The sequence below is a fragment of the Rhineura floridana genome, chromosome 1 (genome assembly GCF_030035675.1).
Source record: "Rhineura floridana isolate rRhiFlo1 chromosome 1, rRhiFlo1.hap2, whole genome shotgun sequence".
Classification (NCBI taxonomy): Eukaryota; Metazoa; Chordata; class Lepidosauria; order Squamata; family Rhineuridae; genus Rhineura; species Rhineura floridana.
The window spans coordinates 104,750,425-104,770,681 of NC_084480.1; the positions used below are offsets into that span (position 1 = coordinate 104,750,425).

General features: G+C 40.4%; 1 protein-coding gene across 1 annotated transcript in view; it reads right to left on the minus strand.

Moving 5' to 3' along the window:
• TMC1 (transmembrane channel like 1) overlaps positions 1–20,257 on the minus strand; it is a 141,178-nt gene that overhangs the window by 84,098 nt on the left and 36,823 nt on the right. The window contains exon 6 of the mRNA XM_061609349.1: positions 4,655–4,792. Within this exon, the coding sequence (XP_061465333.1) occupies positions 4,655–4,792 (138 nt within the window). The remainder of the gene's footprint in view (positions 1–4,654; positions 4,793–20,257) is intronic.

Genomic DNA, 20,257 nt, shown 5'->3' on the forward strand with positions numbered 1-20,257 from the left:
TTTATATATTTAGCTATGGTCACTCACTCTTTGCCACACACTCTTTGCCAGTCACTCTCACAAGTAATCTTGTTTTGCTATTTCTGTTTGCCACACCACTGTTAGGGATTCTCTAGTATTCGTATCTGGATTCTCTGTTGTTCGTATCCCACCGCTGTGCTACCACCTGTGACGTATTCTCCTGTGTTCGTATCCCACCGCTACTGCCACCACCTGTGACGGTCCTTCCCCGGCTCTCCCTGTCAGGTTCCTACCTGCTCGTGGTTACTGCCTGTCACTAGGCACCACCAGGGACTCCACCAGTCTGGACTGTCCTTTTTTATGGTTTCTCTCCCCGCTCTAGCACAGATCTCAACAGATCCCCCTGCTAGGCAGCACCACCAGTCACGTCCTATAACCAGTATTCCCAGAGACTCTGCCTGAGTCTCTCTATCAGGTTACATCTGTGACTGAGTGCTTAAGCTGTCCCACTCCCTTTGTATCAATGCAGATAATTCTGGTTTGCTCTGAATACTTGTGGTGTTATTCTTCCCTTCCCCGCTGCCACCATTTGTCACTCTTCAGCCTTGGTAGTTACCTTACCCTCCCTTCTGGTCTGTGGAACCCCAGCCAAGGATCAGGCCTTTGGTAAACCAAATATATTTATTAAATAACAAAGATAACAAGATTTCTTTATAAAGGCACTTAAGCATATGGTTTCATCTATTCCTGAGGTACTGGTCTTAGTATTAATCCAAACTCCACACTCTCCTCTCATAAACCCACCAAAACAACCCACTAACATCCACCTCACATCCACCTTCCACCTCACATCCATCTTCCACCTCACATCCACCTTCCACCTCACATCCACCCAGATTTACCTGACATCCTTCCATTTATACTGTCAGCCATTTTAAACATTCAGCCAATCATCCAACATTCTACTGCCCATTCACTCCCCCCTCCTCTTTCATTCCACTTACCATGTATCTCCTATACAAACAGCACTTACCATATATACACTAATAGAGGAACATCACATGTAGCTCTGGCACTTTTTCCAGAGCAAGAGCAATGACATAATTTGCTGGAGCATTATGGTGTAATTTTGGGGTTTGGAGGACAACTCTGGCCTGGCACACGAGCCATTTGTTAGGAAGGCCAGGCTCAGACTGGCTCAATATCACCTGCCCAGTGAACTTCATGGCTGATCAAGGATGTGAACCTAGGTTTCTGTAGCCACTTCCAACATGCTAATCACTACACACCCTCTGCCAGCTCACAAACACTTAAAAGATTGCCTACTCCAATATCAACCTTACAGCTGGCAGGGGAGGTCCTGTTGGTGGTGCCTTCTCTGTAGCAATCTATGGTTATGGATTATCCTCCCTGGTGAGGTGTGTCTGTTCCCACATTCTTAATGTTCAGGCAGAATTTCAAATATTCTTATTCATAAAGGCCCCTTGACAGGAAAAAAAATCAAACTTTTGTTCCTAATCATTGCTTATCTTCAAGTGATTTGTCTTAATATAGCATTCTTATTGGCCAAATTGATAGCACTTGTCTACTTACAAAAAGCCGACAGGGAAATGTAGGCTTGTCTCCCTGTTTTTGAAGTGCCATAACCTGTTCCCCACTGCTTAGATATAATGACAAAGCCAAGCACACCCAATCTGTCTTTGTCTGTGTTTATCTGAATGTTTATTCAAAATATCTGAATATGTATTCAGATAATATTCCAAAATATATACAAAAACTAAGCAAAATTATCTCCTTCATTTTCACCTCAAATCTGCTCAGGTTGTGTGATGTCTGCTTGAAACACCTTTGTCTGACCTATCTAGTAGATCATACTGAGGAACATTGATATTTACTAATAAAGAAAGGGGTTGGAAATAATATTAACTTACCCCATAACTTACCCCATGAGCTTGCCCTAACTACTACTAAGATAATGTATGCCGCTCCAAGTTTGAGAGGTTCCAGATCAAAGTGCTATGAGCCCCCACCCACCTATGTCAGTGGGTCCCCTCCAGTCTACTTGGTGGGGATGGTGGCAGGAATTTAGAGCTTCCCCTGGGGACTGCTATTATAATTTCCCACAATGCCCCAGAGCAATGCTACATCAGGGAATTTGTGAGAAGTTAAAATGGTGGGTGAAAGAGTGCCTAGTGCAGGGGGGTCCAGTGGCAGGCATCAGCACAGCGATGAGACCTGACAAAAGTATATATATATAAAGCACTTCGAACACACTACAGTATAGGGACTGAGTTTACCTGAAGCTCTTTGAGCACTCTGTAACACTGTATAAATGCTAAAGAGAGAGGACCTGTATTTGCCATCAGACGATGAGCTTCTTCCACTTGCCATGCTCTACCTTCTTGTCCTAGGAGTCTTCATAAGATGCTGAGAAAAGAATTCTGAGGTATTTTCTGACCTTTTGAGTCTAGATATAAAAGTTGGGGCTCGGTACAAATTAAGGATGAGGCTGAAATTTGATTCAGTTTGCATATAAAGCTGAATTTATCAAATTTGCATTTTTCAAAACATGAGAACCAAAACACAACCATCCTTCAAAATTTGCACTTATCTGAATTTTGCAATGCAGTTCTCCAGCTAAGCCATATTTGTGAATATGCATATGTTAGAGGAAATTTGGCATGAAAATTGAAAATAACATACCAAAATACAGATGATTATTATTCAAAACTGTATACAAAAATATGTTTGGCAGGAGAAATTCTCACTAAAATGCTGGAGAATTGTCAAGAGGCTTTTTTTCAAAAAATGCTGCAGAAATGTGGAGAACCAAATTTAATATTGGAAAAATGAGAAACTGAGATAATGGAAATTGGCAGATCCTCACATCCCTAATACAAATGCCATCAGCTTTAGGGCTACATTGGGATGCTGTTAATTGACTTGCTGCTGGTAGACTTTATTATTTATTATTTTTATTACTACTACTACTACATTTATATCCCAGGATATAAATGCACAGCGCTCAAGGTGCTGTACAAACATGTTTCTCCTCCTCCTGATTTTATCCTCACAACAATCCTGTGAGGTAGATTAGAATGAGAGACAGTGACTGGCCCAAGGTCACCCAGTGAGCTTCATGGCCCATTAGGGATTTGAACCCTGGTCTCTGAATGTTCACTGTTGTGTTACACTAGTGTTATGGTGTAGTGATACTGTAATTTTTATTTTGTATTATGGTTATTTTACTACTGCATTTTTACTGTTTATATTCTGTCAGCTGCTTTGAGCATAAATGTGTCTGTCAAAATGTGGTATATGGATAAATTTACTGAAATCGGTTTGGAAAAAAATATTTAAAATACATCAGCATAAGATCAGTAAATGCATTTTAGTTTATGAACGCTATCTGGTGACTGCCTACTCACCCACTGGGGCAAATTAAGGACCTTACATATAATCCACTACCTGTGTATGTTTATAAAGCATATTTGAAAATCAAAACCAACCCTTGTACATCCTTACTCAAAGATGAGAAGGTGTCAAAATTACAAGAAATACAAAACCAAGTTTTGTATATTACCGGATTGTGTGCTATAGGTAAATTATCGATAATACAAGATAGGCCAAAATGTTCTCTCTTAGCTAATCTGTGAAAGCTTTATTAAATTCAAAGAAACATTAATCTAATTACCAACACAAGGGACATGAATGTTTCATGAGCACAGGTATTATTGTCCTTAAACGGCCTGGCTTAATAATTCATTGTACGTATGGAGTTGCAGCTCTCAAAGTGCTAGGTGTACTGTACTTGGCCTGTTTCAAGGCTGCAAAAGTGGGGAATGAATTACCAAAGTTAAGAGCTTGCTGCTGAAGAAGAGGATTCAAGTGGATTGCTCAACTTTTCAGTAACAGGTCAAGATGGTTTCAGGCACCAGCTCAAATTTCATTAAAGAGAAATTCAGTGTTCATATTGATCAGCTTGGACTCCTACAGGACAACTCTTTAAAATGAGATTTTCTCTTTTATAAAATGCCATATATTTAGGGTATCTAATTATGGTGCCCCACTTGTGCAACAGACTTCAGATTCCGCAAATCCCCCTGCAGCTTGCCTCTACGCCTGGAAAATCTGCTCCAAAAGCTTGGGGAATCTTCCAGAGCAGCTGGGGGGTTATAGGGGAGAGGAGAACTCTGTCATGCCCACTGGTATGACATTGGATCTTCCCGTATGAAAATGGTGACTTGATTGCATGTATATATGAGCCATTAGTGATTAAAAACATCACAGGTACAACTTTTATCACCTCCAACACTGTGGGCTTGATCCAGACTAGGTTAGGCTGCAATCCAATACACACTTACCTGGGAGTAAGTCCCATTGAACCCAATGGAGTTTACTTCTGAGTAGACATGTATTGGATTGCAGCCTTACTCATACTTAGGTCCCACTGAAATCAAAGGGACTTAAGTAAGTCATGACGAACTTCCTTCACTATGATTTCAATGGGACATACAGTAAACATAACATACTTAGTCTGAATCCAACCAATCCAATTCAACTTCTCAGGGGCACCAATTTGCACATTCCTCTAAGTGATCATGTACTGCACAATCAAGTAGTCACAACCTGATACATGAATAAACACACCCTACAAGAGACAGTGTAACTTGTAATGCACACAAGGTCATACTTCAAGATTTTCAGTTTCTTTTTCATATTCCAAGGCTTGTTCCTTAATGTGGCAATTAGCTTCTTTTTCTCCTCCACTGCTTCCTTCAGCTTGGCCAGTTCCTCCTCTGTAAGTTCTTCTTCAGAACTTGAATCAGAGCTTTAAAAAAAAGAAGGAAAGAGAAGTAAAAAGGATCAGAGCTTCACCGGTAGACTTGTAGGAGCTATGTCGCCCCTCCCCCCAGATATAGGTATATATTATTAAGCTGTTAAATAAATTTATTACATAATGCGGTATGATACCCCAATACTGTAGCATGCAGCCTCCACTCAGATTTGTGCAATCTGAGCAAGGTATCATTAGAGAGGGTATCCCCATGTTTTGCACTCTGCGAAGGTCAAAAGAACAAATACGGAGACAATTCTGTACACTAGACAATCCTAGTGCCCTTCCTTCAGTTCCCTCCCTAAGGTCTCTGCTATGAACAAGGATGTTTCACGTAACTATCATGGCCCAGTGATACATTTGGGATGCTGTCACAATGGGTATTTACTGTAGAATAGGCACACATTAGTCGCTCACCTTTTACAAGGCATCTGGCATGATGTCATGAATCATGATCAACATGTCCTCCTCCCATGTTTTCCTTGTTCAACTTCCAGTTTTTTAGACCTCAAAAAATGTGTCTTAAAAACCCCCATAATGGAGTAGATGTGTGATTTTCCTAGAAGTAGATGGCCCATCACACAGCTATGGCCTCTATAGTTTACTCTGGCCAGTTCCTTCCCTATGGTCTGCCTTTCCCCTCTAAGAAACAGCTCAATTATTTTAACCCTTCCCTTTCCAACTAGAATTGCCTTTATATCAATTTTTTTCTTTCCCCCCTCCATTAAATTGACACAGAGGGTAACAATCATAATCAGGAGGGCAGAGAGGAAAGAGGGAGCATTTTAACTTTTTCACCACACACAATGGTCCCAATGAAAATCACACACACACAAAATACATTCATGATAGAGAAAGGCAGACTGCCCATTTGATTACAGAATATTATTTGCGTGCCAGAAATCTGGAAGTGGAGTTGCTACTACACTTCCAGCTTAAAGCTGAACAGCAGTGATTCAGTGCTGCTAATTCATCACACCCAAGCAGGGTTGCCAGGCTCAGGGCCTGAGAATGATTCTGTATCTTTAAGAGAAGAGAAAATTCAGCCAAGTGCAGGTTTTCTTGCAACACTGAAATGGGAAAAACCACAAAGTGAAATTCTTCCTTCCCCCTGCACAACTTTTAAAGTTGTGCAGGCCCGGCCTCCAAGAGGTCTTCTGTGTCTTTAAAAGTTGTGCAGGAGGAAGGGAGAATTTCACCTTGTGGTTTTTCCCATTACAGGGTTGCAAGAAAAGCTGCACTTGGCTGAAATTTCTCTTGTCTTAAAGATACAGAATCATTCTCAGGCCCTGAGCCTGGCAACCCTACACCCAAGCACTACCCATATCCTTCATAAACAGATCCAATCCATTTTCAAGTCAGCTAATGGCCATCACTAGATCCTCCATGAATTATCAGTACATTTCAGAAATTAATTTTATGCTGTGTAGGGTTGCCAGATCTCCATTTTTCAGCCTGAGACTCCGGGTTCTGGGGGTCCCCTCTGGCTCTCCGGTTGACCCACCTTAATCTCCGGACTCTCAGCTTAATTTTTTTTAAAAATTAATTTTCTAGGTGGTTAGGTTCCCGAGATATACACCAAAACATCAGCTGCCCCCCGCGACTGTTAAATCTGTTTAACAGATCTGTTATAGCAGCTCCTAGCAGAGCTTGGAAAAGTTACTTTTTTTAAACTACAACTCCCATCAGTCCTAGCCAGGATAGCCACTGGATTGGGCTGATGGGAGTTGTAGTTCAAAAAAATAACTTTCCCAAACTCTGGCTCTAACCCTGCCCTTTCAGGATTGTAGCCAATAAGTGAAGCCAGGGTTGTGATTTGTTGACTGAAGCAGTGCCTACACTTAATTGCAACGTCAGGAAATGGTGGCTTTGAAATCTACAGTTTGAGTAAGTAATAATTATGGGTTAATGGTTTTTTTCTCTTGTGTGCAAGAGTCAAACCCTGGGCTGTTGGAGAGGGCAGTGCTTTGAAAACTTTGGCAATATGAAAGTATTTAATCCAATACTTGCTTTTCTGGGAGTAAAGCAATGCTAATCCCATGTACCTGGAGTAAACCCCATTGAATTCATTAGGAGTTACTTTTGATTAGACATGGTTAGGATTGTGTTGTAAATTAATGGGACTTTTGAGTAAACATAACAAAGAATTGTGTTTGTGTTGTAAATATTTCCCTCCTTCTCCAATCCTATTTTAAAGCAATTAGGCAGGGTTTACCTAGGTATCACCTTTTTTATTATGTAGGAAACTAATACTGATTTTTTTTAAAAAATGTTCTGCAATGACCAACTGGTTTGACAATAAACTATTATATGGGGTGTATTTTTACAAGTGTGTGTGTGTCTTTCCAACAACCCTGTGAGATAGGGTTGGTGTTTGGAAAACAAGGCAGCTCACAATAAGAAATAAATCCTTTAAAAACCAATAGCCATAAAACAAGTATAAACAGTTGCAAAACAGCTTAAAGTGGCATGATTCTGAATTTTGGGTTGGGTGAATGAAGTTTATTTATTTATTTTTATTTATTATTTGATTTATATCCCGCCCTTCCTCTCAGTAGGCGCCCAGGGCGCAAACAATAGCACTTAAAACACTTTAAAAATAATAAAAACAGACTTTAAAATATATTAAAACAAAACATCTTTAAAAACATTTTTAAAAGCTGTGACTCCAAAATGCATTTATGTATTTTATTTACAACAGTTATATACTGCTTTATTGTAAAAAATCTCAAAGCGGTTTACAGAAAGAATTAAAACAATAAAATTATTGGCAAAAACAGTTAAAGACATGTATTGAAAAACATTCAAATTAATAAAACCAACAATGAGTTAAAAACAGATTTAAAAACACAATAGCTTCTACATGCGTGGATAGGCTTGCCTAAACAAAAATGATTTTAGCATGTGCTGAAAAGAGGCGTCTGCCTAATGTCAATAGGCAAGGAGTTCCAAAGCGTAGGTGCTGCCACTTCATTGTTGTTGTTATTTGCCTTCAAGTCAATTTTGACTTATGGCGACCCTATGAATCAGTGACCTCCAATAGCATCTGCCATGAACCACCCTGCTCAGATCTTGTAAGTTCAGGTCTGTGGCTTCCTTTATGGAATCAATCCATCTCTTGTTTGGCCTTCCTCTTTTTCTACTCCCTTCTGTTTTTCTGTATTGTCTTTTCTAGTGAATCATGTCTTCTCATTATGTGTCCAAAGTATGGTATGTGTCCAAAGTCAGAGGAAGGCAATGGTAAACCACCTCTGAATACCTCTTACCACGAAAACCCTATAAACAGATTATCCAAAATGCTGCCACTTTACAGGACTGATTTCTTACAAGAGCAGAACAAGTACTATGTGGCACCCATAACATGGAAAGCACAACTTGAACTTGGCCTGGTAGCAAATCAGCAACCAATGCAGATTTCAGAGCAGAGGTATTATGTGCTGATAGGATCTCACTCATGTCAGCAATCATGCCACAGCATTCTGCATTAACTGACTGGCTGCAAGGATTTTTTTAGTTTTGGTTTTCGGTTATGACTCCTGGCTGGTTGTGGGATGCTAAGTTGTCTGCCTTACTCATAGGAATCTTGTTGTGTTTGGTATGGTATTGCATTTAAGAAAGCATCACTGTATTTTGTTTTTCATTTTCTGTTTGCATTTCATTTACTTTTAACCCTTACATCTATCGAAGCAACAGCAGTGGTTGCATGTCCTCAGCTCAACCCTCTAAAACCCATTGATGATGCACCATATTGGTTTCATGGCAGTTTGTTTCTTGCCCAATAGTGGTAAAAGCGAATTCACATATTTGAAAGTGTGGCTGCAGTTGTTGTTCCCAAGCTGCTGCCTGTGAAGGTAGACCAAACCATGTGTGTTTTCTCTCTGTCAATTATTACTCACTGGAATTGGGTTGGCTGTCAAAGTGGGTTTATAGCAGCCCACAGGGTAGACAGAAAGGGTAGAGAATCTTCTAACTAATTCTTACTCATTTCTCAGACCTCTTTCTGAAGTGAAGGGTCAAATCTGTAAAGATGTTTGGAGCATCCACATTAAAAGATAAGGGCAGGGCATTCCAGGCAGGGGGTTGCCAACCCTGTTTGGATATGGATGTCTTTGCAAAGGATCCCTAGTCAAGCTTTACCAACAGCACAATCCGAACTATATCTGCTCAGAAGTAAGTCCTGTTGAGTTCTATGGGGCTTAGTCCCTTAGTAAGTGTGTTTATAATTGAAGCCTTCAGGGGCATCCATCTTTACTCCCCAATGCTCCCATCTAATATCTCCACAACACTAGGCTCCTTTCTTCCTACAATGGCCTTCTGGTGACTGGCCTGGCCTGGCGGCACTTAAACCCTTCTTGCCAAAAGCAAGTAGGCTAGATTAAATGTTCCCTACCCAGGCACTATCTTTTAGCTAAGATTTCTATGTTGATTTCCAATCAGATTTTTTAAAATTGTATGCTCCAAGCAACTGTTTGATGCTTAATGTATCATGCTTAATGACATCACTCGGGCCTGCCCCGTGACATCACTCAGGCCTGCCCCCATGACATCACTCGGGCCCGCCCCTAAAATCTCAGGTTTTGGGATGCTTCTGACCTGGCAACCCTAATGCTGTGTGAAGAAGTACCTGCATGGGACAGCTCCAAGACTACGCCACTTCTATTGGGTGACGCTGAATTCTAATATTCTGCAGAAAGCATTTCTCTCAATCCATACCATACTACTTGCCTTTCCTAACTGGAAGAAGGCAACAACAACAAAGTAATTCCTACAGAGACACATGGAAGATGGGTGCTTTGTTCTCACTGAACCTTCAATTACTTGTGCTACAAACTAGTGTGCTCTCAACAGCAGAGTTTGGGAACTGCTGTTCTAGAAACCCCTTGGAAGTCCCAGGCTGGCCCAGCATCAGCACTGAGCAGGCCCTACTGGTGCTGGCACCTATGCTGGATGTCTGATTTGGTGAGTGGCCATTTTACATTTTACACAATGGACCCACTACGGCATTGCTCAGGGGCATTTTGTGGGAAATGATTGGCTGTTGATGCAGATGCCAGGTAAACCTAGAACTGTGAGCCTACCAATGCAGGAGGCATTTTGCAGAGGCCATCTCAAACCTGGAGCATATAGGAAGCACAGGGACACAAGAGTCAGACCCATACCTGGAGATGCTGTGGATTGAACTTGGGACCTTCTGCATGCAAGGTAGTTGTTCTATCACTGAGCTGCAGACCTTCCCCAATGTATGCATCACCACTTTGGAACAATGATTAATTTCTAATGTAAGAGGTACCAAGGGGTCATATTTAGAGGCAGATGCCCTGGGGCAACCATTTTGGAGAATGCTGGGCTTGGGAACACTTGACACAGGCTATTTACTTAACTATCCATTGTTTATACAAGCAATACAAACGGTTCATTTTCACTTGAAAAGCTGATAACTGACCTGTATGATTAGCATTACATTCATGCTAGATTTCTCTCTCAAGCCTTTGTTTGCAGGTAAAAGTACATCATTAGTGCCCATTCAACAAGCAATTTATTATTATTATTATTATTATTATTATTATTATTATTATTATTATTATTATAAATTAGCCACCCCTTCTCCCAGAAGGAGCCCAGGGTGGCAAACAAGGGACAAAACACTAACAACATTTAAAAACATCTCAAAAATAAAACATGTTAAAAACATCTTAATTTTTTTAAAAAAAAATCTTATTAAAGCAATTCCAAAAGAGACTAGGATAAGGTCTCTATTTGGATGCAACCACTGCATGAATGATTGAGTTAGGCCTACTTTTTCCAAACAGGGTCATAGTTGGCAAACCAGTCAAAACTGGCAAAACTTACTTCTTGCCACCAAAAAACAGTACCACTCATCTCCTTTGAAACTGAAAAGTAGTCTTTATTGAAGCAGGCCCATATATTATATACTTTGCCAGTGTAATCTCCACATCTGTGCTGTGCTACTCATTAATTCATGTATCTTTGTCTATTCTGTTTGTGCTGTCCTTAAAAATACCCTCTACTATTGTACTTGGGGCTATCTATGCCATTATCCATTTCTAAAGCTTTTATTCTCATATTTTGACACCTTGAAGACTAAAAAGATTGCAGTTATTTTCAGATATACCTTCCAATTTTTTTTCCTGTGATGAAAGGAGAGTTTTTCAGCATTCCACAAATCTTAACTTAGTTATATTTTGATTCTATAAAAATCAGGCTAGGAAAAAAACTAAAAATCCTTGTTATTCATTCACCTGATCCTAAGAAGACCATGTTTCTAGCACCTCAAGAACAGTTAGCTAGCTTTTAAATTTCCTCACATATTATCCAAAGGCATGCTGAAGTTGCAAGATGTTCTTCATTTTAGCAGTAAAAAATAAACTCTGGTCATCACAACCCAAAGAATATAATGAATGTTTATCTTTACACTTCCATTAGAGGTGCCCTTTTTTCTTGGGGCCAAACTAATCACAATGCTAAATGTGACTGCATTTATCATGAGGTTTTTTAAAAAAATCCAAACTGCATCAGCTGGAGAGGTGAGGCGTTGATAATGAACAGGATCTGAGCAGACATGGAGAGGGAGTTCTATTCAATCCTTTCCTCCCCTACTGAAGTCCTGAAGAAAACCCTTCCTCTGAAGTAGGTATGGGCAAATATTTCCATTTTGATTTCCCTCAGTGTCTCATTTTTCCATTCTTAAGTTCAGTTTTCCACATTTCCACAGCAGTTTGTGATTTTTTTTAAAAAAAAAGTCCTCATGAAAATTCATCAGCATTTTAGTACAAATTTCTTCCAGAATGCACATTTTTGCAAAGCAATTTCCCCAAATATAATGCATTTTATGTTGTTTTTGCCTAATATATGCATTTATATGCACACTCTACCCAAATACATGCATTTTTGTACCCATTACCTGGCTGGAGAACTGCATTGCAAAATTTGGAGAAATGTGAATTTTGAAGGACGGATGAGTTTCAATTTGCGTATTGTTTTGGAAAGTGCACATCTGTGTTAGCAGAAAAATCTTCCTATACCTTTGGTGTCAAAGACACATTTAACATTGGTGGAGGGATGGGGTTTGCTGCATGGTCCCAATCTGCATGCAGTTTAATAGCCCGTCGTTTCTTCACCAGTCCATCCTTTTTTTGTTTCTGCTTTCTCTGGTGTTTGCTGATTCGATCTGCTGCTTGCATTTTTCAGCAATTCAATCCGCAGGTTTTTGCGGGGGTTGCAAAAAGTATGTAATTATTTTTGTAGGTACTTATGTAAATGACAGTATTCCACATAGTTTTCTGGTGGTGGGGGAAAATGTTGCATAATTTTTAGGTAGGTGCCATAAATGATCCCAGTTTTCCATTTGCTTTTTTGGCGGCAGGAAAACTATTGTGTAATTTTTAGGTTGTTTACATGAATGAATTGATCACAGAGTTCCATGTGGTGTTTTTTCTAATCACCTTCAAGTCTGTCTTGCCTTAGGCTTACTCTTTTTTGGATATGGTCTGTGCCAGTTTGGAAACACTGATATCTCACAGAGGAGAGGAGAGTACACCCACCCCTTTCCCACGATGAAGGATTGATTGCTACTTGCACTGAACTGAGTGGTTGCTGGGCAGCACAGTGTATGTGTGTGTTGTTCATAACCTATTTTTTACAAAAGAAAGGGGGGTCCTGAAGAACAATAATAAAAAAGTTCATAATATATAATGGACAAATGGAAATCCTGTGGTTGACACAACATCTTCATTATGAAAAAAATTACATAAAATAGGGGGAGGATTTATAAAAACATTCTTGCTGATTGCAGTCATGGCAGCAAATTCTGTGCCAATTACAGCCACGACCCACGGCAAGAGATCAGTGCCACTCCAAAGGAATAGTGAACTAGTGAATTAAGTCAGGATCCGGTACCAAGTTTGATTTTTTTGAATATTCTCCCCCATCCCTACTCCGGTGTGATCTGGTCCTGAAGTGTCTTGCTGTGGAGATTTTGATCTGAAAACTCTAAACTGGGAGCCCAAAAACAGCCTCCAATTCACTTTGTAATCATTCACAATTGAAATGGAATTGCTCTTGATTAAACAGTTGAAGAGCATTAAGTCCCACATATCCCATTTTAAAGCTATAATCCACTTGTGGGGAACCTTTGGCCCTCCAGATGTTGCTCAACTACATCTCTCATCATCCTCATCCTCATCCAACATGGTGAATGGCCAGGAGTGATGGAGTTGTAGTTCAGGAACATCTGGAGGGCCAAAGGTTCCCCACACCTGCCACAATGCTAAACACACTTACCAGTAAAGCCCTATTGGTTTCAATAGGACTTGAAGTAAACCTGCTTAGCTTCCTTGCACTGTAATCCTAACTCCATAAGTAGGCACATTGGAAACTGCCTTATCTAGAAAGCCAGTGCAAGGGGCCTGAGCTAGAGAGACAGAGAGAGACCTTTGATCCATCTAGCCCAGTACTGTCAACACGGATTGGCAGCAGCTCTCCAGGGTTGCTTGCAGGGGTCTCTTCCAGCCTTACCTGGAGATGCCTGCGACAGATCTAAAACCAAATAACTTAAAATACCACTTGGTACAAGGATATCTAAAAAATTATCTCAATCCCCTGTATATCTAACCAATCACTACATTCTGCAGGACAGGGCATTCTGCAGATACTCCCCTATAAGGAGGTGTGTTCTGCACAATGTTGGAATAATCAGGCCTTTACGGTGGCAGTACCTACCCTTTGGAACTCTCTCCATTGCATATTGTCTATTGTCTTCTCAGCACCTGGTAAAGATGTCCCTCTCTCAACAAGCCTTCTAAAAGCAGTTCTTTATCCCAGTTGCAACCTGTATTGGATTTAAATTTATTTGGTATATGTGCTGCTGTGGTTTTTAAATTGTGTGTGTGTGTTTGTGTGTGTGTATGCAATTGTTTTAACTGTTTTTTTACATGCAACTATCATATAATGGTTGCATATACAAAAGCAGTTAAAACAACAGTTTTTAAACATATGTTTTAAAACAGTACAAAAAATAACTGCTACTGCTGAAAAATTTAAATTGACTCAACTTCCGATGTGCAGACAAGCAGCAAAAGGCAGTTATTTTCAGGACTTGCAATGGATTCTTGCTAATGCCAGGAGCTTAACCAATCCTTTGTCAACCACAACCATAGGGGTATTCACACATTACTGTGTACCCAGGTAGAAGTCCCCTGTACCTGGGTTCAGCTGCTCTTGAGAAAGAGCCTACAAGTGGTGATTTGAAAAATCACCACATGTACTGGTACCCTGAAGAAAGAGGTCTTTTGTTCACTTGTTGACTCTCCCTGCATGCTATCCACATGGACTTGATCATGAGGAATTAGTTTTCCTCCTTGGGGAGAGTCTGAGGCTTTGTTCTAGCAGTGGCTACTGCTGCCAATCAGAAATGAGCTCATGGAATCGTCATTTGAGGGAGCCATGGAGCGGAAAAGAGGAATAAGGCTAAAATAGAGGCAAGGGCAAGAAAGAGGAAAGGAGATCAACCTGTAGCAGGGCTTCTGTGTGCTGGCAGTGAGTGAGCTTGAAGGAAGGAGGCAAAAAGTGAGGGAGGGGAGAGCTTGGGAGGACTCACACTGCAATTTTTAAAAGGTCAACTAAGAAGCAAGTTCTGCTGAGTTCATTGAGTGGCCGTTGGTTCGGCCAGATAGGCGGCTTAAAAATAAAATTTTATTATTATTATTATTATTATTCCCACGTAAGTGGAATTAGGAGTGCCTAAAAATGTGAGAGATTCTGTCCAGGACACATCAAATGAAGAATGGACTGTCTAAATTGTTAATTCTAAAAAATTAAGTTTGTTTTACAAACTTAAATGGAGTTCAGGCCTCTTGTGGTCTCAGTCAAGTGAAAATCGCTATACTGAGAGAAGGCAGGGAAGGAGGCAGAGAAGCAGAAACCTAGTGAGGGGAGATAAGGGGGCATCTTTTGAGGGCTCATACTGTAATTCTAAAAATATCTACTCTCAGAAGTCCCACTTCCTTCAATGGGGCTTACTCACAGGTAAGTGGAGTTAGGATTGCCTAAAAAATTGTGATCCCTGTCAGAGAAGCTAGAGATAGGTATGGGCTGTCTAAATTGTTAGGTTTTTTTAAAAAAAAATGGTTTACATTCACATGCCTACACTAAAGTAAATCCCATTCAGTTCAGTGGGATTTACTCCCAAGTAAGAAGGATTCGGATTCCAGCCTCATAGTCTACTCACAGTACAGTCCTAGCCATGTTTATGCAGAAGTAAGTCCCAGGTAAGTGGGGTTGGCATAGGATTGCAGCATCACTTTGAGGGGAATGTAGGAAGAGGTGAAAGGACAACAGAAAGGCAATGAAGAGAGAAAAGGCGGGGGGACCCTAAGACTCTGAAGCAGAACTTGTGTGGCCCCTGTGCACTCAGATAAGTGAAAATTGCTATCTTGAGAAAAGGTGGAAGGATGTATCAATAACCTAGTAAAGGGGTGGGAAGAAAGTGTTAGGAATCTGACGTTACAGTGCAGTCCTAATTATGTTTATTCAGAAGTAAGTTCCACTGAGTTTAATGGGGCTTACTCCTGAAGTAAAAGTGAACATAGAATGACAGCCTTTAACATCTAAATTCAATTATTTCCTTTAAATACTAGGTGATTTATCAATAAATATTATAAAGTTTATAATAAGTCTGTCAAATGTTCAATGTGTCATCATGTGACTCTTGTTGTTGCTTGCCCTGAGAACAAGAGCGGAAGCTGCAGCAGGAGAAGCTCCCTGGAGTGATGAAAAGCGTTCACCAGTGCCTGCGCAAGAAATACCGGGAAGTGGGAGACTTCGACATAATCTGGCGTGAGCGTTGTGAAAACGAAGAAACTCTCTGTGAATATGTTGAGGCAATGAAGAACCTGGCAGATAATCATTGGGCTAAAACCTAGCACCTTCATTCTTGTGCTTTCGGAAGCAGCTGAAGACCTGGCTTTTCGAGTAGGCAGGAGGAGAAATTTGTTTAGCTGTGTAGTTAATGCTGTGAATTCGGTTTATGGTTTATTTTGATCCTTTATTTAATTTATTTGACTGTTTTGTATTTGTTTTTGGTTATGTATTATTCTTTTATTGTACGTCGCCTAGAGTGACCTGCCAGATAGGCATCTAATAAATTGCGGATAATAATAATAATAATAGCACAGCTACTCTTCAGGATTGTGCCACAAATAGATTCCAAAAAGCTGCTTTAAACTTGCTCCAACCCCCTGTGACATGTAATGAATAATAGCTGCAGTCACAACTGCAATAATGAAATATCTTAATGGCTAGGTAATATATAGCTCAGAAATTATAGCTATCAATAAATAATAGAAACTTTGGGTAATAGTTATCCCTTGTGTCTTAACAACATAATCCCAAGCATGTTTATCAAAAGTAACTTCCCCTGTTCAATGGAGCTTACTTTCAAGTATATGTGCATAGGATTGTAACCTTATTTTTATTTAATGCCTTATTTCCTTTACATCTTAACTTTCCTGCAAAGAGCTCAATGTGGCACACATAGTCCTGCACCTCCCCAATATATCCTCAGAATAGCCCTATGAGGTAGTTTAGGCTGAGAAGGTGACTAGGTCAAAAGTCACCCAGTGAGTTTCATGATGGAATGAGGATTTGAACCCAGGTCGCCCAGGTCCTTGCCCAGTAGTCTTATCACTACACAACACTGGCTTTATTTTACAGTACCTCTATAAATCACAATATAAATTATCCACTATAATTTTCTTCCTTTGTCTTTTAAAACCTATTGAAATCAATGGTAATGTAAATTCTGTTTTGTGCTTTATATTTCCTCCTAAAGGTCAAGAGAAAGAAATATAGTCAGGATTTTCCCAATAATTTCATAGTTTAGGTCAGCAGTGACACATGGGGGGGCAGAATGGCAGTGGCACTGAGATGGCAAGGTCGGGGGTACTTTGGTGGAATGCAGCACTAGCCTGCAGGTGTGTGCCCACCCGCTGCAGAATGGTGGTGCCACCAGCCCTGAACTGGCAGGCACCTTGCCCCATCCCCATTCATTGAGTGGCAGTGCTGCCATTACCAGGAGATCAGTGCTGTTGCAGAGTCTGGGATCTACCCTGTGTTTTACTAGAACCCCAAGAGCTACCAACTACAGCCAGCTGCAAAAGACATATGTGTAGTAGGGTTATCGGAACTAAGATGAGCTCACAGTCTTTCCACACATAGATCTATTCCTACTTTCCACAAATATTCCTAATTTCAGTTACCAGATTTCCAAATGGGGGTGTGTCCTTTTGTTGCTATTGTTAAATGACTGGAAGCCAAACGTGCTTGCCAATTGACTACAAATCTCCCAGGGATCTACCAATAGATTACAGTCTACCTTCTGGCCACCCCTGCACTAAATCATTTGTATGGGCACAGGCCTACCTTGCAGGGTTGTTGTAGCATGGTTCAAAGGAGTGCTTGCAAGGATGAAACTACAATAGCAGAGGTAAGACACTTCAAAACATTGCCAAAGAAGGCGTTCTCAAAAAAAGCTATGTCACTTTTCTACTGTGTACTACGAAGAAAAAAATGTGGATTTGTTCACTTCTGTGCAGCTCTCACCTTTTGCGTCAAGTGTGATGAATCAAAATTAGACACACCTGATGGTCAAACACATGATAATGGCTGCCTCCATTAGAAACTGCTGCATCACATGGTTTTATGGTAACATAAACCTGCCTTGTAGAGTTGTAATACTCTTGATCAGGATGGTTAGACTTCAGGTTTTATTTAATCATTATTATTATTATTATTATTACAAAAACCCAAGATCCACCAATCAGAGCAAGCCACAAAATATATACACATAGAATTAACTAATTCTTAGCCCAGGGATTTGTTTTGAGTTCCAGAACTGAGCTGAGCTCACAATATTTCCACACAAAAATCCACTCCTGATTACCAAGCCCTACCTTTCTTCTTTTCAGCAGTATAATGGTGGGGTGGTCATTTTCTTGTTTTCATTGAGAAACAGGAGATATCCTCAAGAAAGAATCAGGTGTATCATGTTGGAAGAATCATTTCAGTTCATACTCTTTTAAGCAGATTGTTTTTGTTGAAGCCCCCTCCTCAAAATATTTTCGTATATAAATATTCAATACATCTAGGTCTGCACTTACACAGATTTATCTATGAGTAAGTCCTATTAATGTCTAGAAGACTTATCTCTCAGTAGACATGTATAGGATTGTTCCATGAAAGACTGCATCAAAAACCATACATACTTTAAGAATAACAGGCAATGAAAAATGCAATATTTTAATAGTTATAATTATGATAGTTATAGAAGTTGGAATTTTCTTTTTAAAAGTTAGCATTTTGATTTTAAAACCTTAAGAATCTGCAGGAAAAATGAAGTGATTAAAACTACATTCCCATTTCTGCCAAAACTCTCTACTGAATGTACACCTTGACAGGAAACAGTTTCAGGACATATAACAGACCCAGCATGCCTTGCCTTGTTGCCAGTAAAAGTGAATTGCTTCATTTGGGAGGTTCTGGGCTGGTGGGCCACTGGCTCTGCCAGGAGCTGCACACACAAGCAAAAAAGAAAAGTCTGCTTCATGAATACCTCTACCGGTGAGTAAGCACTCCCCATTGACTTTCATTAGACTTATTTTCTTAGACCAGCCTTTTTCTCAGTGTAATTTTGGCCCACATTGGGACCTGCAGGAGCGCTCTGAATGGGAGTTGGATGTTGCAGAAGTCGTCCCCCTCAGCTCCTCCTCCAACATGCCCCAAGAATGCCCCTTTTGGGGTCTTACTCTGGCTTCTGCCGGCACCCCTTCTGCCAGGCTGTGCTTCCCCAGCAGACCCCTGGCTGACTTGACAGGGTCCCAGCTCTGCTGTGACAGAGGGACTACTGCTGGTGGAGCCTGGCGAAGCCCGGCAGAACCAGGACCCTGCTGGCTCAACTGGGGGTCTGGCATATCCAACTCCCCTCAGCCCGGCGTAAATATGAGTTGGATTGCGCCCTTAGTCATGACTTACACCAGTCCACTGATTTCAATGGGCCTGCTATGCGTAGGACTTAGCTGGATACAATCTATTGAATCTCATCTGCTATTTTGTGTCCCATTCACTCTATTACCATTGTGGGATTTTTACTATTCTGAACAATTTAATGCTGTTTGAAAATATACAATAATATTGTTCTCCTTAGATCCTTTAAAGTCAAACAGCAAAACAGACCTTTGGGGAACGCATACACCCCCACTCACATCCCTTCATTGTGAAAATGGACTCTTTATTCCTACTGTATTTCAGAAACGGTGATGATGGATTCTGCTTCATGGATTCCTGAAAAATACGATGCATTTTGGTAGGAGTACCGCCAGTCATCAATAAAAACTGAAAATATGAAGTTGGTGCCTGATCTTTGAAATAACCTATTTTCTTCTGCAACATGGGTCATCATTTCCATACCTTGATTAATTTGCAAGGGATAATGATATTAATACATAGGTTTGGGGAAGGGTTGAAGAGGAAGGAGAGAAGTGGAAAAATATAAAAAGGCCAAATGTTCAAAAGCAGCTCTGAGTTTCTATGTTTACATATTTTCTAAAAATGCAGGTCTAATAAGTATACAAAACTTCAGATGAGCTTAGGCCCCAAGTAGACATGACATTTGTCACATAGTTTGGCAACTAAGTAGCTGGTGCTAGGGGTCGGGCAAGTCAAGGGGCTTTAACCTTTTAACACTGATGCAGTCCCACCTAAAATCTGATCTACTCTCCCAATTCCTGCTATTTGCAATGGGAGGAGAGTTTCCATTGGCATTCTCCTATCACAAACAGCAAGTGAGGGATGTTGATTCCAATCAGGACTGCAGCGAGGGCAAGGGGTTCTCTCCCTCTCTCTCTCTCTCTCACACACACACACACACACCTCATTCTTGCTCACCCCCCTTGTACTGGCTGATTAGTTAAAAAGTCAAAACCAGATACCTGGCAACCATCACACCTAATTTGACCGTTTCTCCTTTGGGTATTGAGATCTCAGAATTGAGGTTTCAGAATCTTCCAGACATCACACTTACAACTTCCAAATATCATGGCCAGTTATGCATTGCCAAAAAAGAGAGGATTTGCATCACTTAAAAAAAAAAGCCCCCAATTTGCACATGGTGATTTATATGTATAGGTGCAAATGTAGAAATAATTACTATAATTTAAATAAAAATTATACAGCCATGAGAGTGGCTGTATACTATAGCCAGCGTGGATTTTTTACATTCCGCAATGTTAAATTGAAAATACCCCCATGCCATTCTGATGCTTCCCATAAGCTCATTTCAAAACAAAACCTTACAAAACTTATAATCCTGAACTCAGAAACGCTTGCTTAACAACCCTAAATTTTCATGGCGATACACAAAACAGTCAGAGAGAATAAAGAGTTCAA